Source organism: Zootoca vivipara, chromosome Z (genome assembly GCF_963506605.1).
Source record: "Zootoca vivipara chromosome Z, rZooViv1.1, whole genome shotgun sequence".
Taxonomy (NCBI): domain Eukaryota; kingdom Metazoa; phylum Chordata; class Lepidosauria; order Squamata; family Lacertidae; genus Zootoca; species Zootoca vivipara.
This window is the reverse complement of record NC_083294.1, coordinates 20,735,426-20,760,862: the sequence shown is the minus strand read 5'-3', so window position 1 is coordinate 20,760,862 and position 25,437 is coordinate 20,735,426. Positions and strand designations below refer to the sequence as shown.

At 45.1% G+C, this 25,437-nt stretch overlaps 1 protein-coding gene across 1 annotated transcript in view; it reads left to right on the top strand.

Moving 5' to 3' along the window:
- The window catches only part of LOC118084299 (uncharacterized), a 56,127-nt gene extending 31,738 nt beyond the window's left edge, over positions 1-24,389 (top strand). The window contains exons 3-11 of the mRNA XM_060270568.1: positions 20,174-20,242; positions 21,115-21,149; positions 21,669-21,785; positions 22,013-22,092; positions 22,615-22,717; positions 23,120-23,203; positions 23,456-23,560; positions 23,873-23,936; positions 24,334-24,389. Of these exons, the coding sequence (XP_060126551.1) occupies positions 20,174-20,242; positions 21,115-21,149; positions 21,669-21,785; positions 22,013-22,092; positions 22,615-22,717; positions 23,120-23,203; positions 23,456-23,560; positions 23,873-23,936; positions 24,334-24,389 (713 nt within the window). The remainder of the gene's footprint in view (positions 1-20,173; positions 20,243-21,114; positions 21,150-21,668; positions 21,786-22,012; positions 22,093-22,614; positions 22,718-23,119; positions 23,204-23,455; positions 23,561-23,872; positions 23,937-24,333) is intronic.
- Positions 24,390-25,437: the final 1,048 nt, after the last annotated feature.

The following is a 25,437-nucleotide window of genomic DNA, read 5'->3' as shown; positions in this document are numbered from 1 at the left end:
CTAACCTCCTGCAATGCAGGAATCTCAGCTAACGCAGCCATGACAGACAGACATCCAACCTCTGCTGAAAAACATCCAAGGAAGGAGAGTCCACAACCTCCCAAGGGAGTCTGTACACCACCAGAAAGCTCTTCCTGATGTTTAGTCGGAATCTGCTTTCTTGCAACTTGAAGCTATTGGTTCTACTCTCCAGATCAGGAGAAAACAAGCATGCTCCCTCCTCCATATGACAACCCTTAAGATATTTGAAGATGGCTATCATATCTCCTCTCAGTCTCCTCTTTTCCAGGCTCAACATACCCAGCTCCTTGAAACGCTCCTCATAAGGCTTAGTTTCCAGACCCTTGATCATCTTGGTTGCCCTCCTCTGCACACGTTCCAGCTTGTCAACATCCTTCTTAAATTGTAGTGCCCAGAATTGGACACAGTATTCCAGGTGTGGTCTGATCAAGGCAGAAGAGAGTGGTACTATTACTTCCCTTGATCTGAACACTATACTTCTGTTGATGCAGCCTAGAATAGCATTACCTTTTTTTGCTGCTGCATCACACTGTAGACCAGGCACCCCCAAACTGCGGCCCTCCAGATGTTTTGGCCTACAACTCCCATGATCCCTAGCTAACAGGACCAGTGGTCAAGGATGATAGGAATTATAGTCCAAAACATCTGGAGGGCCGAAGTTTGGGGATGCCTGCCCTAGATCCTTTTCACATGTACTGCTAGTAAGTCCCCCATCCTATATTTATGCATCTGGTTCTTCCTGCCTAAGTGCAGAACCTTACATTTGTCCCTATTGAAATTCATTTTGTTAGCTTGCACCCAGTTCTCCAGTCTGTTAAGGTCATTTTGAATTCTGATTCTGTCCTCTGCTGAATTAGCTACCACTCCCAGTTTGATGTCCTCTGCAAATTTGATTAGCATCCCCTCAATTCCTTCATCAAAGTCATTTATAAAGACATTGAACAACAAGGAGCCCAGGATAGGGTTGCCAGAATCAATAGAGGACAGAACTTCTGTGCCTTTAATTGCCCTACTCTCTTTTGAATATGGAAACCTTAAAGAGAAACCAGCAGACCCTTTGTTTAATTTCCAAGGAAAGGGTCTGCTGGTTTCTCTTTAAGGTTTCCAGACTCAAAAGAGAGCAGGGCAATTAAAGGCACAGAAGTACTGTCCTCTATTGAGTCTGACAACCCTAGCCCAGGAGGGTTCATTTTCCAGAATGATGAGGAAGTGTTAATGAGTACTCTTTGGGTTCAGTCAGTCAAGCAGCTACAAATCCACCTTACAGTTACCTCGTTCAACCCACATTTTACCAGCTTCCTTGTGAGAATATCGTGGGGGACTTTGTCAAAAGCCTTACTGAAATCAAGATACACTATATTCACAGCATTTCCCTGATCCACCAAGTTTGTAATTCCATCAAAAAAAGAAATCAGATTGGTCTGGCATGACTCCTTATGCAGTTCCTTAGATGCCACCTACTTGTCTTTCTTGTTTTTCTTTCTTGTTTTATTATTTACACACCATACAATCTGGGCAGCTTCCAATATGCAGTATATAAAAACAAAATAAAACATTTTTTAAAAAATGTCCTTATGCAGGGCTGTCTTCAGATGTCTTTTAAAGGCTGTATAGTTGCTTATCCGCTTGGCTCGGGGGTCACAAACCTCCATATCCTCCAACGTTTCTCTGATGAAAATAGGGACGTCCCAAGGAAAAGCAGGACATTCCCGGATCAAATCAGAAACCTGGACGGCCTCTGTAAATCTGGGGCTGTCCCTGGAGAATAGGGACACCTGGAGGCAATAAGAGAGGTGGCTGTCAGGTGGGGAGCAAAGGGCTTGCACAGTGGAGGAGAAAGAGGCAGCAGCGATGGCACAGGCTGCAGTGGGCAGATCTGCCCACCCCTCCCAGGCGGTCCAGATCCAGATCCAGCATCCACAGCAGATTCTTCCACTCTGCTTCATGCAAATGCCAGCAATGTCAAAAGGGGGCAGACTCTACCAGAAAGGCAATTCAATGTAAACCATTGAAAAGTGATGCATGTGGGGTGTGTGTGTCTTAATTTCACATTTCTGGCTCAGGGGATCCGAACTGGCGGTGAGAGAGCAGGAAGATGACCTTGGCACCATAGCTGATAGGTAGGTCCAGTGTGAAAAATGCTGATTCCATGCTAGGGAACATTAGGAAAGGAATTTACTTTAAAGTTGCTGATATCATAATACAAATCTATGGTGTAACCGTACTTGGAATGCCGTTTACAGTTTAGGTCCCCTCATCTAAAAATAATAATACTATAGAGTTCAAAAAGGTTCAGAAAAGTGAAACCAAAATGAACATTATAATAAAAGATGACTGAAAATAAAGGAAGACTGAATCTAGGAATAATACGCATTACTATACAATACACAGGCACAAATTAGAATACATGCTTAAAGCTAGCTGGCAAGTATTGCTGCTGCTGCTGCTGCTGCTATTAATAATATTTTAAATATTAATCTTATTATTACCGCTACTATCTTTATGGAATAGAAAAGAATATAAATACTGTACAAGGTAAATACATTCTAAAAACCCTTGTCTGAACTATAGCTGCACAGTACTGGTCCAGGGACTTGCGTGATATTTGAGGCTGACTGCCATTTGCAAGTTTCTGAGAAACAGGGTTGTATGGGAAGATGATGGTGTTGTTTCTGCCTTCGCACTGAGCTCTCCCCTCTCCAGACAACTTGGGAACAATCTCTGCTCTGGCATACCCTTCAACATTTCCCCGACGAAAATAGGGACATCCTAAGGATTAGCGGGACATTCTGGGATCAAATCAGAAACAGGGACGGCTTCTCTAATTCAGGACACTTGGAGGGTCCGCTTTGGGCCAGGCAGGAGGAAAAGGTTCTGTTAACAATGGTGCCTCTGAAAGGGTCTATACACCCTCCAACAACCCACCAAGCACTTGTGTGTGGGGGAACACACTCATGTTTGGGGTGGGCCCTTAGAAGCCTACAGAGATCAGGAGAAAATCCTCAGAGCTGGAAATTTGACAGCACTAATGCAAGAGAGTGTTATATGGTTAAGGAGTTTCTCACAAGATGCAACATAAACTACAACAAAATTTTGTTTGGAGTGAGGAATGTTAGAAGCCCCAGAAGCAGGGGACATGGCCAGGGAAGTTGGAAAATACTGTAGCTGCTTTGCACTCTGCAGAAACACCTGCATCTCTCCCCCTCCCCGGAACCTAATTGCAGAGAACAGATAAGACATGCCTGACTGACTTTGGGTAATGTCCTTGAAGCAGAATTGCAAAAAAAAAATCCAGCGATTTATCTTCCTTTTTCCCGGACAAGAAAAAGAGATAAATCTAGCAGGAACGCTGGACAAGACTAAACTGAAAACAGCACGGTATCTTCCCTAAAACCTACCAATGAGAAAGAGATAGAAAATGACATTGCTCTCCATAATGAATTTGGTTGCCATGGAGGGACAGATCACAGATATTAGGGAACACCTGGCTGCCATCACAGAAACTGTAAACGCCTACCAAAGTACCATATTTTTCTGTGTGTAAGACGACCCCCTTTTTTTTGAACCCCAAATTAAGAATTAAATATTTCTTGAGTTGTTCAGCTATTTTTGCAGAGGTCACCCAAAATTGTTGTGCTTCTTAGAGGGGAGGTCGCTGCCACCAATCGCTAACCTGCCCTAATGTATAATAAGACAACCCCCAACTTTTGCCCATTTTTTTTAAAAAACAAAAGACATTGTCTTATATATGGGAAAACACACACACACACACACAGCACTTTATTGCGGTCCATAGACCCCAAAGACACAGTGCAACAATTGTAAATATGTTAATCAGCCAGAAGTATGAAATACAGATCAGTCTCTTCAATCTCGCTCCAACTGGCTTTTGCTGAATCACATGCTACTACATTTTGTGTGAAGAAAATACAAGTCCAGCCAAATGCATCTACCGTAACACGTAGTTAAGCTGTTTTCTTTTTTGTATGTGATATATTCAGTTTTCACTTGGTTCCCCTTTTTTTGGTTGACATGTTACTTGAATTATAACTGTTACAACTAAGCAATGTTTAAGACAGGCATCCCCAAACTTCGGCCCTCCAGATGTTTTGGACTACAATTCCCATCTTCCCCGACCTCTGGTCCTGTTAGCTAGGGATCATGGGAGTTGTAGGCCAAAACATCTGGAGGGCCGCAGTTTGGGGGATGCCTGGTTTAAGAACTCCTTGCTATGGGTTATGTCTGTAACAATGTTTATAGTTTTCATCTTCCCTTTCCACTCTGATGTGAGAGAGGAGAGGCTTGAAAATGAGATTGCTAAAACAGTAATCTTACTGCAAGAGCAGTTACATCATCATCATCATAAATTTTATTTATACCCCGCCCTCTCTAGCCAAGACCAGGCTCAGGGCGGCTTATACAAAAAATAAAACAATTGATTAAGATACAACTTAAAAACAAGATTAAATACAACATTAAAATTAAAATGCAGCCTCATACGGGAGGGAAAAGGGAAAGTGGGGGAGGGGGTCAAGTTGGTTCCAGGCCAAATGCCAGGTGGAACAACTCTGTCTTACAGGTCCTGTAGAAAGAAATCAGGTCCCGCAGGGCCCTGGTCTCATGAGACAGAGCGTTACATCAGGTCGGAGCCAGTGTTGAAAAGGCCCTGGATCAAGCTGAGGGTAATCCGACTCCCTTCAGGCCTGGGACCTCTAGGGCAGGCATGTCCAACAGGTGGATCATGATCTACCTGTAGATCACTGGACATCTGCAGTAAATCACTGGTAGATCATTGGCTCCCCCCAAAGAAGCTGAACAACTGTGGCACCCCTAAAAAAAGCTCGATATTTTACCTACTCCCTGAAAAAGCTCAACAACTTTGACCTGAATCCCAAAAAAGGGAGTAGATCACTGCCAGTTTTTAACTCTGTGAGTAGATCGCAGTCTCTTGGGAGTTAGCCATCCTTGCTCTAGGGTGTTACTATATATGGACCTTAAGGTCCTCTGCGGGGCATACCGGGAGAGGCGGTCCTGTAAGTAAGAAGGTCCTAGGCCGTGAAGGGCTTTAAAGGTCAAAAGCCCTTGAATCTGACCCTGTACTCCACCAGGAGCCAGTGCAGCTGGAAAAGCATTGGGTGAATATGCTCTGATGGCAGGGACCCCGTGAGGAGCCTCGCTGCAGCACTCTGCACCTGCTGGAGTTTCTGGGACAGCTTCAAGGGCAGCCCCGCGTAGAGCAAATTACAGTAGTTAAGGCTGGAGGTGACCATCACATGGATCACTGTGGCCAGGTCGGGGTGGGAGAAGTAAGGGACCAACTGCTTGATGCAGCGAAGCTGTTGTAGTAACCTGTGCCTCCATAGAAAGGGAGGTGTCAAGGATTATACCCAAACTCTTAACAGAAGGCAATGGCACTAATTGGGCCCCCGCAAGAGAAGGGAGTTGGTCCCTCATCCCCATGCCATCCCGAGTTAGCCAGAGGACCTCTGTCTTCAAGGATTTAGTTTCAGTCGGCTCCCACGAAACCATCCAGCCACAGCCTCCAAGCATCTGGTCAGGGAGTCAGTGTGGCCATCCATCAGCAGATAGAGCTGAGTGTCATCAGCATATTGGTGACAACCCAGCCAAAAGCTCCGGACATGGCCCTGTGAATTCCTTTTTCTGGAATCCAGGTTTCACTTCTTTTCTCTTTCACTTCTTTATCTATATACCTTTAATTATTATTATTTTCAACCATGGGTTACTAATGGGTTAGAGCAGGCATCCCCAAACTGTGGCCCTCCAGATGTTTTGGCCTACAACTCCCATGATCCCTAGCTAACAGGACCAGTGGTTGGGGAAGATGGGAATTGTAGTCCAAAACATCTGGAGGGCCGAAGTTTGGGGATGCCTGGGTTAGAGTAATGGTAGTATTAAAATTTATTACTCTTAATGTGAAAGGTGAGGCGACCGTCAGGATGTCACAAATATGTGACAGAAAAGCAACCCCATATTTTCTTCCAGCATAAAGTACACAAAGTAAATCAACAAATAACTTTATTAAAACGTACTGTAAGTGGTTTGACACTCAGTACATTGCATCAGGAAGAGCAAAGTTTGGGGGCAGCTATAATTATGAGTTCAAATTTACATTTTCAAGTACTCAAAACACTTAACAATCTCAGGGGTCATTTTGCTTTTGCATCAGCTATATTTGATACATCTATGCACCTAATAATGGACAAAATAAATCTTATAAATCAGTGCTTTAATCCTTTTACCCATTTGCTCAAGGGGAGATCATGGGAGGAGGGAAATAGCTGGATTAAACCCGGTGGAGGCCCCCAGGCAGTCAAAATCTTGGCAGGGTGGGGCTCGCAAATTACAGTGGTACCTCAGTTTACAAACACAATTGGTTCCGGGAGTCTGTACTCAACCTGAAGCGTACTTAACCCGAGGTATGAGTGTAATTGGTTCCGGAAGTCCGTACTTAACCTGAAGCATACTTAACCTGAAGCAAACTTTCCCATTGAAAGTAATGGAAAGTGGATTAATCAGTTCCAGACAGGTCCGCGGAGTACTTAAACTGAAAAGACTCAAACCGAGGCATACTTAAATCGAGGTATGACTGTATCTCCTAAAACGTTTTTGTAATTTTCTTTCAAGATCAAATCAATATTACTTTGATCCGTTGTTGCTGGGCCCCTAAAAGGCCATAGACTGGTGCCTACTCTGCCTATTTTGTAATCTGACACTGAGGAATGGGGACTTCATTTGAAATGTTTGTAGTATTACATTGTCTGATTTGGACTTTCCACCCAAGGAAGCTTCCCTACGAAGGCTGTAGGAAGTTTTATAAACAAATGCAGCTTCTTCAGATGTTTAATGAACAAGGTCTAACTGATGCCTGTAGTGAAATGAATTCATCAGATAAAACTTTTGCATTTAGCTCAAACCACTATAATGCAACTTCCTGTTCCGATTTCTTTCAGGCAACCAGTTCAGTAATGTCGAGTATAACCTTCTATAATAGCCTTCTATTCTCAGTATTAAAATAATCGACCATGCCCCTCTGGAAATCTGCTTTGATATTCAAGAAAAGACGGATCCTTTCCCATTGTGGGCTTTTCGCCCTGCCCTTCTCACCAACCAGCTCAGCAGAGGGCATGTTACCCAAGCACTAACTTTTTACTTTGCAGGAAATGATTTAAAAGAGACCTCTAACCCCCCCTTTTTTGCAAGGCTATGAAAGCTGTTATTAGGCACATTTGAATTATAGAAAATAACAACCTAAAATGCAAAACAGACTCTGAAGTAACAAAGTTGGAATTGGAAATATTTGTGCAAAAAATTTTTTTGTAAATGAACTGCATCTTCTAAATTATATAAGGTATTTGAATAAAAAAGATGTGCTATTTATGTATTAGAAATAAATTGCACAATGGTAAATAACCTTGATGTGAAGCAGAAATACTTTGGGTTTAGTGGTCAGGGTTCATGCCTATTGGCTAACAGGTGTCAAAAACATAAACAAAAAGCTAGAGTTCATGGCTTACATGATAGAAAGGGAGACATTAAGAGGTCTAATCAGTATATTCCTCAAGCGTTTGTTTCTTCTTCTTCTTCTTCTTCTTCTTCTTCTTCTTCTTCTTCTTCTTCTTCTTCTTCTTCTTCTTCTTCTTCTTCTTCTTCTTCTTCTTCTTCTTCTTCTTCTTCTTCTTCTTCTTCTTCTTCTTTTTACAAACAGCTGCCAGAGCCATTATTGCCAGGCATGGGTAAGACTTAGCAGATGCGAATCTTTTATTGTGGTATAACAAATTAGAAAAAGTTTAAACTAAGGTTACCAGATTTTTTCCCCCAATGAATCCGGGGACACTTTTCAACTTCCTACTAAATAGATCAGGGGTAGACAACCTAAGACTCATCGGCCGGATGTGGCCCAATCACCTTCTCAATCAGGCCTACGGATGGTCTGGGAATCAGCATGTTTTTACATGAGTAGAATGTGTCGTCTTATTTAAAATGCATCTCTGGGTGATTTGTGGGGCCTGCCTGGTGTTTTTACATGAGTAGAATGTGTGCTTTTATTTAAAATGCATCTCTGGGTTATTTGTGGAGCATTTCCCCCCCTTCAAAATATAGTCCGGCCCACCACATGGTCTGAGGGACAGTGGATTGGCCCATGGCTGAAAAAGGTTGCTGACCCCTAAAATAGATGGATTTTGTAAGGGGGCTGATTTGTAAAAAAACATTATTTATAAAAGAAGGAGGAGGAGGAGGAGGAGGAGGAGGAGCCAAAGAAGCACACACACAGCGCAGACACTTCATGGTAGCTGCAGAGACCAGTGGATGCTGATATGGCAGAGGAAATCCATGGAAAGGGAAGGAATGCCTTCTACGGTAGTTATTTGAAATGCACTCTGCTGAGGTTCAGAGACCCTTTCCTCTCGGAAACTGTTGTGTATTAATTCAAAGGATTATATATCTGTATTACTATTGTCTGTATTTGCATTAGGGTAAAGTAACTGCCTTTTGGTTCCAGAGGGTACAGCTACTATTGGTTCATTTAAGCTGCCGTATTTGGATCCTCTGTCTTATTGGTTTCCTCCAAAAGGCAGCACTGTGATTGCCTGATATTGTTCCCTCCAAAATGCATCCCTTTCTAGCTAGTCCCCCGTCCCTATAAATGTAGCTTTCCTCCCCTCAGAGCTTAGTCTTGTTTGCTTTCATAAAGAAGTGTTACTAGAGAACTGTCTCCAGCATATTATGTCAAGAGAGCTGAAATCACGAACCCCACATCACAACAGAAACTTCATGAGAATTGGACACCAGAAGATGCATATACCTGAGAGAAACATTTTTGCTCAGTGTCTGAACCCTTGCTTTGCATGTAGAAGGTCCCAGGGTTCAATCTTTGGTAGCATCTCCAGGTAGAAATGGGCCCGTGAGAGGCCTGAAACCTGGGGGGGGGGGGAGCTGCTGCCAAATCTGTGCAAACAGTACCAAACAAGACAGACCAACGGTCTTGCCTAGCATTTTATTTTATATCATTATTATTATTCAAATAAGCAAATATTTATATACAGTGGTACCTCGGTTTATGAACACAATTGGTTCCGGAAGTCTGTTCATTAACTGAAGCGTTCATAAACTGAAGCAAACTTTCCCATTGAAAGTAATGGAAAGTGGATTAATCCGTTCCAGATGGGTCCGCAGCGTTCGTAAACCGAAAATTCGTAAACCGAGGTGTTCATAAACCGAGGTTCCACTGTACTGCTATTTCAAAGAAAAATATCAAAGGGGTTTACAATAATACATGAAACCGTAAAATAAAAACCATAAAAATAAAATCAGGCATCAATGAACTATTGTGGAAAGATGTATTCTTAATTGCCCGCATAAGCCTAGCAGAATATAAAACTTTTCAGCAGGCGTTAAAAAGTGTTAGCTGAAGACACCTGAATCTCTATTGGCAGAGTGTTCCACAGGACTAGGTCATTGGCACTAGAAGTTCGGTTTCTTTATATGAGCCTCATGAACAAAAGGAACTGCTAATGATACTCCTGCGGATGATCTCAGTGATTAAGCTAGGATCCTTGTTTGCACAAACATCCTTAAGCATTGTTTGCACAAACATCCTTAAGAGAAATTTCAGGAACAGACTGGAAAGGGAAGTTGCTGAATTGGAAATCATTACCAAGCTTAAAACCATGGAAGCACCTGGGATGAATAGAGATATCGGATTCTTATCTCATTATGCATGATCTAGCTTTCTTTAGCACCTCAGCCCAGGACTAATTGCAGCCATCAGCAGCCATTAACACCCATCTACAGGTTTACCACTCCCATCAGCCCATCTCCCATTCCCACCCACCCCCACCACCCTCTGTATATATATAGGGCCTGACACTTCTGTTTCTAGTGTATCTGAAGAAGTGTGCATGCACACGAAAGCTCATACCAAAATATAAACTTAGTTGGTCTTTAAGGTGCTACTGAAGGAATTTTTTTATTATCCTTAAGCATGATCTACTTCATTAGACAATGGGTAATTGATTGTAGTAGCCCTGTGTAGGCTATAGCTAGGACAATAGGCTACACTATAGCTATTGAGGGTATGACACCTCAGATATGGCAATCAAAACTATGGATTAATTCCACCCCCCCCCTTAAGTAATATAATTATATAAGTAGGTTTGTTTTTTAACACCTCTTCCCCCACCAATTATTGGCAATAAAATGAAAGGCAATATTGCAAGCACACCACCAGAGGGTGGCGGAGCCTGCACAATAAGGCTTCACTGTGCAGCTTGGATTTAAAATTAACAGCACAACCCACAAGTTACTCAGAGATTCCACTGAGTTCAATAGAGGTTACTCCCATGTAAGTGCAGTGCTTTTTTTCTCCTAGAGAAAAAGGTGCCAGGACGCACCTCTTTCAGGAGACCCACCCCAGAGCCTAAAGAAGATCACTTTGGGCTGGGGGTCTCCTTGCTAGCCAGAGGCTTACTGAGGCTACTCAGCTGAGGCAAGGGAAGCCTTCTATGGCTCAGCTGAGCAGCTTAATGAGTGCCCCTCCTGCCTTTCTGGCTCGTGTGAGCCAGAACTGCATGGTAGCTTGCTAAGCTGAGGTGCAGATTTGCGTGCCGAGGTACCAAGACATTTCCCCCCAATAACACACACTTCACACAATATCTTAAATTTAAGGTTTTTGGCATTAATTTGGCCACAACTTTATTTAAATACAACTGATGTGAGTGGTTGCTTAGGCATCTGACTCCCACTAGCCTAGTAGGGGAGCCAGTAGGTAAGCACCCTTCCGGGAGAGATCGGGGCAGGGGCCACGCCCTTGACCTCATCCCTCAGATGCTCCCCGAGGCTCATGCGCGGCCCTGGCCCCTAACACGAACAATATGTATAGCCCTAGGATTCCTTTAAAGGAATACCCCTAAAGGCAGCAGCAACCATGAGGGGCAAGCCCAACCAAAATCCGTACCCCTCAACCATCCAATTTGAACCAGTGCCTAACCTCCAACCTTACAAGTTGTGACTTATTGCAGCGTATCGGTAGTAGGCAAAAACCACCTGGCACCAGCCAATCAGCCAAGTGGCAAAATTCCTACCAGGCCCCTGATCCAAAACAGGCGACTCCGTGAGAGGCGCAGCAAGGTCAATGCAAAAACTCCTAAAATTAGAGGAGGGCGGGCAGGAGATTCGTTAGAAGCAGCAAAGGCAAACGCTGCTTGCTAAGCATATATAGGGTTAAGGCTGTCAATCAATCATTTGCTACAAGCAAATTTCCCCAGCAACAGCACACCCACCAATCACACATGTGGCCATCCAAAATGACCCGCCTCTCCAACCCTGGGATGTCTTGTTAACCCTTCTGCAACCCATGTTCTCTTTTATGGGGAGAACCTGCTTTCCCACACATCAGTTGCTAGCTAGGAGGTTGAAGAGCCTCAGCAAAGCTCTGCTGTGCCTCCGGTGTGCGAGGGGATCCTCTCCGGAGTGCATAGGCTCTGAGGAGGGTTTTCTCATGAACCGGAGGCACAGCAGGTCAGGTCTCTCCCCCCACAAGAAAACTACAGATTTTTTTTCCTTTTAAAAGAATGATCAATTATATAATTATATTAAATGTGTAGAACTTTGAGAATTATACAGAATAAGGAAAGAAAAATAAAGCAAAAAGTTATTGTATACAGAGAAATTGAGGGGTCCTGATAAAGGTCGTATTGTAACAGTTCCTAAGATGACAAGAGTAGAGCAGCAGACATTGAAGTCAATTATTGGTATACAGCAGGGGTGGCTAACTCCCAAGAGACTGCAATCTACTCACAGAGTTAAAAAGAGGCAGTGATCTACCACATTCAGGTTCAGGTTGTTGAGCTTTTTTTAGGGAGGAAAGCCCGTTTTTTAGGGGTTCAGGTCAAAGTTGCTGAGCTTTTTTAGGGGAGTCAAAGTTGTTGAGCTTCTTTGAGGGGAGCCAGTGATCTACCAGTGATCTACCAGTAGATCACGATCTACCTGTTGGACGTGCCTGGTATACAGAGAAAAGGAGGGCAGGAGGGAGAATCCACAGGTTAGTCAGATGTATTTTACTGAACCAACCATATTCTTTTAAACTCTGGGTGTGGATTTAAATTGTGTGAATCATCATTGACGTAATAAAATCGGACCATATCACACAAAAATATCTCTTTTCTTTTGTCTTTTTGCAACTCTTAATTGACATGTAAGCTTTTCTAATGAGGTGTCAGGGTTGGAGTCAGGAATAGGTCAGCAACAAGACAATAAATCAACCGAGGCCAATGAAGTCAATTTTTTATTTAAAGAAAGAAACTACAGCTCAGGCCTAGTGGTCTTGCCCTAGTGAAGCAGTTGTGAGGACTGAAGTCCCTTCCCTTCCCACTGCCCTCTAGGATTCCACCCCACCCCCATGCTTCTGACTGATTACTTTGGTAGTGTTTGCAGTTTCTGTGATGGCAGCCAGGTGTTCCCCAGTATCTGTGATCTGTCCCTCCATTGGAAGCATCAGCTCTCACCATGTTTCTTTCATCAAGGAGAGTTGAGCTGCAAATTCATTATGGAGAGCTCAGTCATTTTCAATCTATTCAGACTCTCCAAGTGTCCCTGATTTCCAGGGACGTCTCTGATCTAGAAAAGCCACCCCGGTTTCTGATTTGATCCCGGAATGTCCCACTTTTCCTTAGGATGTCCCTATTTTCAGTGGAGAAATGTTGGAGGATATGGAGTTATGTGACCCCTGAGACGTCTGAAGGCAATCCTGTATAGGAACATTTTAAAAATGTTTAATATTTTATTATGTTTTTATATATGTTGGAAGCTGCATACAGTGGCTGAGTGAGTGGGTGGTCCTGTGGTCTAAACCACTGAGCCTCTTGGGCTTGCTGACTAGAAGGTTGGCTGTTCGAATCCGCATGACAGGGTGAGGTCCCGTCGCTCTGTCCCAGCTCCTCCCAATTTAGCAGCTCGAAAGCATGCTAGTGCGAGTAGATAAATAGGTACCGCTGCGGCAGGAAGGTAAATGGCGTTTCTGTGCACTCTGGCTTCCGTCACAGTGTTTCGTTGCGCCAGAAGCAGTTTAGCCATGTTGGCCACATGACCCAGAAACCTATCTGTGGACAAACCTCTTGGCCTGAAAGCGAGATGAGCACCACAACCCCATAGTCGCCTTTGACTGGACTTAACCATCCAGGGGTCCTTTACCTTTTTACCTTTTTTAAAGAATGGCTGGGGCAACCCAGTAAGATGGGTGGGGTATAAATAGTAAAATTATCATTATGGAAAGGGACGCCCCTATGTTCATCAGAGAAATGTTGAAGGGTATGTCTCTTTCTCATTGGCAGGTTTTAGGGAAAATACGTTCATTCAGTTTGGCCTTGTCAATAGTTCCTGGTAGATTTATCTCTTTTTCTTGACCGGAGAAAAGGAAGATAAGTCGCTGGATTTTTTTTGCAATTCTGCTTCAAGGACGTTACCCAAAGTCAGCCAGGCATGTCTTATCTGTTCTCTGCAATTAGGTTCCGGGGTGGGGGAGAGATGCAGGTGTTTCTGCAGAGTGCAAAGCAGCTACAGTATTTTCCAACTTCCCTGGCCATGTCCCCTGCTTCTGGGGCTTCTAACATTCCTCACTCCAAACAAAGCTTTGTTGTAGTTTATGTTGCATCTTGTGAGAAGCTCCTTGACTATAACAGTACTCTGTTTCCCCTATTTTAAGACGTAGTCATAAAATAAGCCATAGCAGGATTTTTAAGCATTCAAGGAATATAAGCCATACCCTGAAAATAAGACATAGTGTGTTTTTCTGAGGAAAAATAAATATAAGACGGTGTTTTATTTTCGGAGAAACACAGTAGTGCTCAGACAAGCGTTTTAGAAAGTATTTTCCTAGTATTTCTATTCTTTTCTATAAAGATAGCAGTATTAATAATAATAATATTAGTAACAACAACAACAACTACAATGCTTGCCAGCCAGTTTTAATAATGTACAGTGGTACCTCTGGTTACGTACTTAATTCGTTCTGGAGGTCCATTCTTAACCTGAAACCGTTCTTAACCTGAGGTATCACTTTAGCTAATGGGGCCTCCCGCTGCCGCTGCGCTGCTGGCACCCGATTTCTGTTCTCATCCTGAGGTAAAGTTCTTAAGCCGAGCTACTATTTCTGGGTTAGCAGAGTCTGTAACCTGAAGTGTTTGTAACCCGAGGTACCACTGTATTCTTGTTTGTGTCCATATATTGTATAGTCATGCATAATCCTGGATTCGTTTATATTTATTTTCCGACATTTTTCATTATTAGTAATAAAAATAAAAATAATATGATTGAATAGATTTTCCATATTCAAACCATTTTAGCTTCCCATCTATTTTCTTTTTCAGCTCATTTGGAGGCAGCAGCCATTTTGGATTAGGCCAGGGGTCCCCAGACTTACGGAGCGGCGGGCCGGTGCCCGCCGCGCCGACCGCGCGGTGGGCCGGACTGCAGGGGAGTGCGCGCGCAGCGGGCCGGAGGGCGGGGGAGTGCTCGCCCGTGCGCATGCGCACACGCACACGGGCGGAAAAAAAATCGGCGAAAATCGCTTGTGCGCATGCGTATGGGCCTCCCCCGACCCGGAAGTGCACCAGAAATGACCTCTTCCGGGTCGGGAGAGGCCCGTACGCATGCGCACAAAGGATTTTCGGCGATTTTTTGCCAATTTTTCAGATCGCCGCTGCGCCGCGCGCCGTGAGAGCGGGCGGCGGCAGCGGGCGGCGGGGGTCGTCGCGGGCCGGATTGGAAGGCCGATTGGGCCGCATCCGGCCCGGGGGCCGTAGTTTGGGGACCCCTGGATTAGGCTATACCCCTAGTTGGAGCCATTTTGTGACAGGTGTAGGGTTGCCATGTGTCCTCTTTTTCCAGGACATGGGCTCTTTTTCAGGTTTTGTTGTCATGTGGCCTCTTTTTCCCAGACACATCCTCGTTTTCAGGATTAAAATGTATGACTAGGTAGACTTTTAAAGTTTGGCAAAATGTCAGGAGAAGAGAATCACAACAGAGCAGCATCTTAAACTAGCTACATACCATATAAATCCCTTCTCTTGTGGCTGAACTCAAAGGATGCTGGCTCAGCTACAAGATCTTGGAGGAGGAGTCTGGGAGGGCAAGAGTTAACATACCCCTGCCTTTAAGGAGATTCCATAGATGTGAACATGAGCACAAATACATTCAGGTGGCAAGTGAGGGAGCAATATGTATCATTTTCTTGTTGAAAGTTAAGAGCATTGCTACTAGCAATATATCACAGCTCCTACAGCCTACATATAGGAGGGGTATTTAAAATGAGAGTCATCAAAGCGATCCTTAGTTAAAAGTAGAAGTTGCCAAATGTGTCCTCTTTTTTGATCTTCAAAATATGGCAATCCTAGACTGGTGCCTTTGGCACCTTTTCAAAATTCCAAATTGCCCATGGACCATAAAAGGTTGGCAGCCACTGCCCTACACATAGGCATATGTCACTTTGGAAATGGGCAGTCAGGGGAGGAAGTAAAAGGGGTACATACATCCTATTTCCTCCTAGCAGACAGAACAATTAAGGAAGATTTCCTGGCTGGGAATGTAACAGCAGCGGCATCGCTAGCCTTCTGGTTGCTTGGGGCGGCAAACCAGAAGGCACCCTGCCGGGGGGTGGGGTGGGGCATCCGTCATGCGCATGCGTCGCGCATCATGATGCATGTGTCATGACGCACACGTTGCTCTACGGAGTGGGTTGCTGGGGTGGTGGTGCTCCAGCGCCCAGATCCTCGGATCCGGGCGCTGGAGCACCGCCGCCGGCAACCCGCTCCGTAGCGCGACGTGTGCTTCTTCCTACTCACTGACGCCCCTCGCCGCTCCACCTCCACCTGAGTAGGAAGAAGACAAAGTGTGCTATGGATTGGCTTGCCGCACACTTTGTCTTCTTCCTACTCAGGCGGAGGTGGAGTGGCGAGGAGTGTCAGCGGCCGCCGCTAACACTGCTCTCTGGTCCGTCCCTTGCCTCCACCCCACCAGGAAGAAGCGAGGGGTGAGGCCAGAAACATTGGGGCCTCTGTGATGGCGGTTGTGCCACCGTCACAGTAGCTCCCCCCACAGCCGCGCTGCCGCCCGCAGAGCCGAGCCTGGGGCGCCCTGCCCCCTGCCCCCCTATTGTGATGCCCCTGCGTAACAGATATATGGATCTTTGAAGACTAGTTAACTGTGAATTAGGGCACCCACCCAACCCAACAGGCACAGCAGAGGTCTTTTCTGCAACCCCCTGCTGTGCGAGGGGCCTTGTCAGGAACTTGATGGTGGCAGCCCCTGGTGCCAGCCATGAACAGGGGCTAGCACACAACCATGGAGGAAGAGCATAGCCATCATGGATAGTAGCCATTGGTAGCCATACTCTCCATGAATCATTCAATCCTTTTTTAAAGCCATCCAAGGTGGCCCTCCTGTGGGACTGAGTTCCATATTTTATGCACTATATGAGGAAGTAATTTTGAAAAAGGCCAGATTTGAACACAAGAGCACTCTTGAATCATGTGGTTTGCAGCAGCTGGCATTCAAAAGCATTGCTTCCTCAAACTGTGGAGGCACAGCATAGCCATCATGGCTAGCAACCATTGATAGGCCTCTCCTCTGTGAATTTGTCCAATCCCTTTTTAAAGCCATCTAGGTTGGTGGCCACCACAGCCTCCCGTGGGAGCAAGTTCCATAGCTTAATTATGCACTGCTTGAATGACTTTCTTTTATGTGTCCTGAATCTTCCAACATTCAGCTTCATTGGATGTCCATGAGTGCTAGTATTGTGAGAGACAGGAAAAATCTTTTCTCTATCCACTTTCTCCATGCCATGCATAATTTTATAAAGTCCTCTCATATCTCCTCTTACTCAGTCTTTCTGCAAACTAAAATGTCAGAAATGTTGCTACCTTTCTGTAGGTTTTTGGTATCTGGTTTGGTTAAAATGATAAAAAGTATAATGGCATAATAAGAAGAATTCCCTAGGTGCCTAGATCCATCTTTGGGGCAAGTACTCTTTGGTGAGAGAGCCTCAGCAGAGATTTAAAATCAGAAAATATGCAGCAAAGTAATGTGTGGCAATATAGGCTGTTAAACCTTTAAAATATCCCCTTCGAAGTTGCTTCCAAAGTTCCCCACTTCCCTTACCATAGAATGAGACAACATGTTTGGTAAATTAAAAATGGTTTGTTTATAAGCTCTTCAAAGGTCAGATTCATGTGCTTTTCCATACAGCAGCAAGAAAACACAGGCAGTATATCTTAGGTTCCAAATTCTTTTCAAATTATTTGTATAAAACACAAAGATGGCTTGCTTAAGCCATGCTGTCTAAGCTTGGAGCATACAGCTTAGACCAGGCACCCCCAAACTGTGGTCCTCCAGATGTTTTGGCCTACAACTCCCATGATCCCTAGCTAACTGGACCAGTGGTCAGGGAAGATGGGAATTGTAGTCCTAAACATCTGGGGGGCCGAAGTTTGGGGATGCCTGGCTTAGACCTCCTTAGTGGTAGGGTTCACATGGTGCAAAATGGTGGAAAGTGGGATAACAAAGAGCTTGATAACCATTCCTCTCAAGCTTGGGAAATGATCTAGCTAAGCCTGGCAGAACAGTTTACTCTATATAGTCTCACCCGCTTCATGCATTGATGAGAGATAAGTACTGTATGTTGGTTATCTGAAGCGGGATCTCTCACACTTTCTTCATAGGGGAGTTGCTCCATCTTGTTTTTCATTTTGGTTGCCCCTTTCTGAACCTTCTTGAACTCTACAATCTCTTTTTCAAGCTGAGGGGACCAGAACTGTAAATAGTACTGCATGTGTGGTCACACCATAGATTTGTATTATATCAGCAGTTGTATTTTAAATTCCTTTCCTAATGATCCCTAGTATGGAATCTGCCTTTTTAATACTGGACTAGCACCTTCATCAAACTATCTACCATGACCGCAAGGTCATGTTCTTGCTCTCTCACTGCCAATTCAGACCCTATGAGCAGATATGTGAAATTAAGATCCCTCACCCATGCGTCACTTTTCAATGGTTTACATTGAATTGCATTTCTGGTAGAGTCTGCCCCCTTTTGACATTGCTGACATTTGCATGAAGCAGAGTGGAAGAATCTGCTGTGGATGCTGGATCTGGACCGCCTGGGGGGGTGTGTGGCAGATCTGCCCATTGCAGCCTGTGCCATCGCTGCCTCCTCCACCCATCTGCTCTTCTCCTCCACTGTGCAAGCCCTTTGCTCCCCACCCTCAGCCACCTCTCTCATTGCTGTGTCTCCCTCTCTCAAAGGGGAAGGGGACGACCGCATGCCTGTGTCACCCATAGAGAAACACACTGGTTTCCCCTTTCTTCCTAAGCACAGTATTGTTTGGTTCATAAATGCTAAAAAGAAGAAAAGTAATTTTCCCCCACTTTTGAAATGTTGGTCAGGTCACATTTCAGCACCAACAGCTTTGTTGCAGAGGCAGGAAGTTTCCTTCCTTTTATATTCAGGATTTTTGTACTTGTGTTCTTATATAGAAAGACCTTTCTATACTGTGTATCATGAAAAGGCATGAATGTGCATGTCTTGTGGAGAAAGTTGCTTAAAACCAGAGTATACTTAAGAAGCTCCACCGGCCAGCAGCAGCCCTCCAAGACTTCAGACAGTGTCTTTCTTCCTCAGCCCTTCCTGGAGATGCCACTGGCAATTGCTCCACCACTGACCTACAGGCCTTCTCCTAAACTTGGGAGGTTTGCATTTTCTAATGTACTGTGCACAGTAAAGGAGCCATGATGAATCCAAATAGACAACACTAGACCATGCCAGTTTCTCTTCTGCAGAAGTTCCTTGGAACTTTGTACATATATTTCCTGGCGTCCTTGGCATCATGATTAGAGCAGCAGTAAACACTGCCATTCCATCTAAACAAAGGGGGGAGCTCATTTTATGCTGAAGTTCACCACGTAGGAAATTGTTCTCCTATCCCCCACCCCACCCCAATAGATTATGGTAATTCATAATCTACGTTTTTTGTGGGTCCGCCCACACAGTGAAATTGATTGGAAGTTTCAATGGAAAGGTCCAACCCTTGGTCCCATTACTGATGTAGGTGGTTCTTTTGGGGGTGGTGGTGAGTGTTGCGGTCATGCAGTTGGTTTATTACTTGCTTGCTTGCTGGTATCTGTCTCACTTTGCCTGGTTTGCTACAAAGTTTGAATCACAGCCTTGAGATAGGTAACAATGGGTTTTTTTAATTTATGTGCTATGCCAGGGACTTAGATTTTTCCCCTGGTTAGATGGGTTTGTGGCAGGGGTGTAGGGGTGGGCAGATGGGAGTTAATTATTAATTTTGGTTCATTGCTTTGACAATGCTACTTATGAGTGCACGTGCAAATAACATTCAATTGCTAATAAGTGTGTGTGTGTCTCTGTGTGTGTAGTATCAATTTCTATACATTCTATTTTCTATGTAAATTCTATATTGGTCATTATGTTTCTTATATCCATAGAGTGGTTTGTTTCTGGGTGTGTGTTTTTTTTTAAAAAAAAAAATGGTGCAAGCTGTGATGTTGTGAACTGTTTCACTGTGTTGCTATTGAGCAAAATTAAATCTAGATGGGGGATTATTTTTTATGGTGAAAGTTGGGATGGGGCAAACTGTTTCACTGTGTTGCTATTGAGCAAAATTAAATCTAGATGGGGGATTATTTTTTTATGGTGAAAGCTAGGATGGGGCAAACTGTTTCACTGTGTTGCTATTAAGCAAAATTAAATATAGATGGGGGATTATTTTTTAATGGTGCAAGCTGTTTCACTGTGAATTGCTACTGAGCAAAACTGAACCTTGATGGGGAGTCAATGAATGTGGCTTTTGCCAGGATTTGGGGGGCCATCATTGTGCCTTCATTGGGATCAGTGGAGAGTGGAGGCTTTAGCAGCCCCTCTCCAGAGATGCTGATGTGTCAGAAATGCTAAAGGCCATTTCACTGAACTGCCATTCAATAGTTTGAAACAGAGAAGGCTACACATTTTTTCTGTTTGGGCTATTCTGCAGTGCTTTTGTGGTCTCCACAGGGGACAATTTTCCCTACAATATTTCTGGCTCTGGGTCTCATTCTCACCTCTCCCCCATCTCTTCTAGCTTTAAACACCCACAAAGCCTACTGTCTTGGGATTGCAGAGGTCACCCCTTTAAGGATCTCTTCTAAAAGTATGTGAAAGTGGTGCATGTGTTGCTGCAGTAGATCTGCCTAGGAAGGGAGTTTAGGTGAAGGTGCTGTTGAGGAGGTGTCTTGTTTTGTGGAGATGTCAGGATGAGAGCAAGGAGTATTGTAAGAAGGCCATGCTAGAGCAGATCAGTGGCCCATCTAGTCCAGCAGTCTGTTCCCATAGTGGCCAACCAGATGTTTTGGGCAAAGTCCACAACAGAAACCGTGCTATTGAGAGACATGCTGCCTCTTCTCCTGGGGGAAATATTTAGCTGCCAATGACCTTATTTGTCACAAATTTCTCTAATCTGTCCCATATGGCAGCCATCCCCTTATCTAGTGACAGGGAGTTCCATCCTTCCTCTGGTCTGCTTGTAATCTTCCACTCATCAGTTTCACTGCATGACCCCATTGGGCACTGGCATTGCGAGACAGGGAAGAAGCCTCTCTCTCTCTCTCCAGTCTCTCCACTCCACATGCCATTTTATACACCACCAGCCTTACAGTGCAGAATAAAGCCACAACACATTAAAGAAAGAAAAGAGTGACAAGCAGGAGAGAGGGAAGGGGGATGGGGGCTTGGCCAAAGTGAAGGGGAGATATGAGGGGATTGGGGGGATGCAGGCGGGCAGCAGAGAGGGTCATCTGAAGGGTAACCAGATGATGGGTGAGGTCCTTGCTCAGAGAAGGGTCCGAGGAGCAGCAGAAGGAGTGAAGGGAAGAAGGCCAGCTTTGTAAAGGTTGAGGCCAGAATGAAGAGGCCTAAGAGTGGAGGCAAGAAGCTCATTAAGAAGGTGCTACAATAATCCATGTGAATAATGCAAAGAGATCTATGAACCTTTTTTCACATCATTTCATCCTCTATTCATTGCAGAAATGCAGGCGGATGACATTGACCAAACTCTGCTGGTTAGTATCAGTGGAAGTAGGAGTATACACCAAGTACAAAACACATTGGCACAGAAGGTTCCATGCCTAGCAGCAAAGGAAGCCGCTCGGGTGCCTGGGGTGGGGCGCCCAGGGGTGGGGTGAACTGCCCACAGGGGCAGGGCGAGGACAGGGCGAGCCACCCTACAGCTCGGGGGGAGGCAGCGGGCAGACAGTTTTGGCAGTGAAGCATGTGTGCGCCCAAGCCACTGCATCTCTCCCAGGAGAGATATGTGGCTCAGGCGCACTGCAGGCCCTGTGGTGAGTGCTGCCTGGCATTTTGTCACACCCCTCAGTGGTGACACCCAGGACGGCCCACCCCCATCGCACTCTCTTCCTCTGCCCCTGCCTTTGCCTCTCCCCCACCAGCCCAGAGAAATGCCCACTTTGGTGTTTGTCTCCTGGGATCAGAAGCAACCCCTTTTGCACCCATGGCTTTTACAATTCTGTAGTCTAGGGAAGTCCTTTCCTGATTAAAAGCCTGACTTTTCCCACTTTTAGGATCTCGGCAAGGATTATTTTTTCCTCTTCTGTGTTCGCTACTTATGCGACTACATCTATAATGTGAGCCAGGATAGAGTGGTGTATCATAAAGATGCCACGGTTGTGGCTATTATGGTGAGTGAGGTTCAGGATGAGAAATCCAGTGGGGAGGTGGACTGGGGTTTGGGCAATAGTCTGTGAAAAGGAAGTTTGTGGGTCTGGCAAAGAAGAAGAATTTGCAGGCATTTGGGGCAGGCAATCCAACTGCAACCAAAGTCAACCCCTGAGTCTTGGGCTGGAGCAGCCCCCCTGAATTCCATGGGGAACTAACTTTGCTCTTCTGCTCTTTGAACTCTTTTCAGGACATCATGGAGAGATGGACCCAGTTTCCGAATCCTGCCAAAATATTGAAAATGGGAATGGAGAACATAATCTGCCTGAGGTTGGCACTGTGTGTGTGTATTTTTAGAAGTGGTGTGTGTGTGTGTGTGTGTGTGTGTGTGAGAGAGAGAGAGAGAGAGAGAGAGAGAGAGAGAGAGAGACCTGCTTGATTGAGGAAGGGGCAGCCAGTGGCTGGCAATTTAGATTGAGTGAAAAGAATAAAAATGCAGGGAAATAGCAGTGACTGAACAAATGGGCCAAGAGTGTCATCTTGAGCTTGACAGCAAGTTGACAGGGTAGGTAGGTTGTGGCAACGGACGCTTCTATCTCTGAAAAAGAAAAGAAAAATCACTGGTGGCCGTTATGCTTCTAGGGCTAGATGTATCCCCCCCCCAAATCTCATCCCTTCCTTGAAGGAAGCTGGAACTTGATGGGTCAATCATGGATGGGGTTAGTTCCTCAGTGGGTCATGGAGACTTTGAATGTACAGTCTCCAGAGGTCCCAAATCAGTGGGGGTGGTGCTCCCAACACCCCTGGAAACAAACCACTGGCCTTATCTTATTTCTTTCTTCATCATGACAGCTTCCTGAAACCTGCATATATGGCAAGTAAGAAATCGGCCATTGTCCGTGGGATGCTCTATCCGATTGCTCACACTTATGGACTGAACGATGCTGAAAAGGAGGTAAATTCTTTGTAGCTTTGATCATTACTCTTGACTTCTACTGGTTCAATTTATCTCCTGAAATATTTGCACATCTTTTAATTTCTTACTAATTTTTCAACGCGGCCATAAGCTTAGATACACAGATAATGCTTTTGGTTCCACTGGTTTCCAGCTATATCACACAAGAATTCTTTTAAATGTCATCTCCATTCAGAAAGTGAATTTTTGCCTCATTATTTGTCCTTGAGTGAAAACTCTTAGTCTCATTTGAAGCTGGCCTTTGTCTCTATTCTGTCAGTTTGCTTCAGTAGCACACTCCCTCTTATCCAGTGCTAAAAATCTGTTATCTATCTCCCCCCCCAATGTCTTTCCACATCATCTCCTCCCGTGAACCTTTGTGAAAATGGTTTTCACTGACAGGACCTTAAGCAGCAGTTTTATGGAATGGTCAGGCGCCTGCTGACTGAGTCCCCAACCATTGCAACTCTGTCATGCCTCCTGGAAGTAAGTGTTTTGGTGGGACGAGCATATTGATTCATTTCACAAGAGCCTGCTGGCATAAAAGCTTGATCAGGCAGCATCACAAACCCAGAACATGGGTGTCTCCTGACATGCTGGGGAAGGGCAGGCCCTCAGACAAGGTTGTCAAGGCCCTTTCTTCAGTCTCCACCTGGGTGCACTCCTTGGTGGAAGTGGTAGCTTGCCTCTCTACCTGAAACCAGCCCCCTGATACTATGGTGCTTTTTCCTCCCACAGCCGCTGACCTTTTACTTCAATGAAGAAGATCAGCAGGAAAGGGCGCTGGCTACCAGCACCATCCGTGAATTGCTGGCGTATGCATTAAAATTCAACAACATGACTGTAAGTATGTGTTTAATGGCCCAGAGTAGTTTCTCAAAGTGGCTTTAAAAAGACTGTCTCAAGAAAAGTGATATCCAAGCTTAGTATCAGGCAGAGAGGTAACATGGTCTTCCAGTATGTCCAGGATTATTCAGGTGGATTTTTTTGCCCTCTTCTTTGGTGCTGGCCTTTGGCCTCCACCTAATAGGCAGCAGAGCCCACAGAGGTTCTTGGAGCCAAGGGAGTAGGGTTCAGCAGCTGCTTTGGAGTTCTCTTGTAATTGCTTTTTGGGTAATATAAAGGACCTGATTCAGGCTTTTTTGCTCTCTACAGGGAGAGGCAATAAATAGAATTCTTACGCCGGCGGTGTCTGAGTTATTCAATACCATCAACGAAGGCAAGTTCTCCATTCTGCAAACATAGAACAAACCCACAGGGCTCACTCTCTACACCAAAGCCATCCTTGGCAGCCTTACTGGGGTCTGAGGAGGGCTCACTTCTTTGCTGTAACACACCTGCCTCAGGCTGGAATCCCAGCCCTGCATCCAAGCCCCCAAGCAAGGTGGAGAGTGAACAGCTGTTCCCAGATGCTATGGGGATGCTGACTCCAAGTGGTGGAGGCCAGTGACTCCCAATGGTCTGACAATGGGGGTGGGGGTGTTGGGGGTGGGTAGCAGCCCCACTGGGCTTTGCCAGGGCATGGGAGGGGGCATTAGCTGTCTAAGGATGCCTGGTGATGAGTCTGGACCTGGTTGTAAGGAAGACTCACTTCTCTTATCTTCTTTTCCATCTAGCGGACGTCCTGGTTGAACATGTGGATGTGTTCCCACCACTCATTCACTTCTCATGAAACCTCTTCCCAAACCAGATTTATGTGTGTGGTCAGTGATGAAGGAGGGATCATTATCTGGTGTTATCTGATGGTGTTTGCCATTATCTGAGGGCATTTGCCATTTTAAATAAAAATTGAATTTTTAGCAATTCTGAGCTTACGTTTGTCTTTGTGATTTCTGTTCCATCACTTTACTTGCACCCCTGTGCTGTGGTTTGGACGTTTCTTTCTGGGGTGGGGGAGGAAATAGACACTGCTGGCAGCTTCTGAGGGCAATTTAGATCAAGTAAAATGTTTGGGAGGAAAGGGTTAAACCCCACCACAACCACCACTCAAGCTGCCTCCCCAGTTGCTGCTTTGATTTGATGCAGCTGCTGTTCTATACTTTCTGGGTGTCTCCTCTGGGCTCTCAGAATGTGCTCTGTTGCCACCTGGCCAGGTCTCATGCCATCCTAGGATGGAGATCTATAGCCAAGGAGTGGAGAGCTGTGTTTGAGTTTCAGCTGATAATGGAAGCAGGAGAGACAGAGACAAGTCTGGATTTGTGATGGACCCCAAGGCTGTGGCCTGAGGCTTTTCTGGGAACCAAAGGTGGGGGCAATATCTGCTGGAGTCTTAATCCTGTGAGCCCCACTAGGTTGTAGATTTCAAGATCTCCATTTACACTCATTCCAGGGAGACTGAACTGGAATGCTCAGAGATTTGGGTAGGTGTGCAACAATATGTTTTGGGGGCTTCTAAGGTTCCCATTGATTCACTGCACTCTGCGTGGCTGTTGCTTATAACCACAGAGGTGTGTTTAACTCCCCCTCCACAACTCCCAGTAGAACTTCCCCAAGTCAGGTCTCAAAGGCCTGCCTTTCTCTTGTGTGTGGAAGACACATACAGCAATTACAGCAGCAGCTACACATGTCATGGAATGTCTCCTCCATTGGCCCCAAGCCTCTTGATCCGTCTCTCAACACTGTGAAGTAAAAAAAGAAAATAGGCACCAGCACTTTGCCTCTTTCTCAGCAGCTGAGCAAGTTTGGAAGAGGAGGAGGAGGAGTTTCCCCTTAAGGAGTAT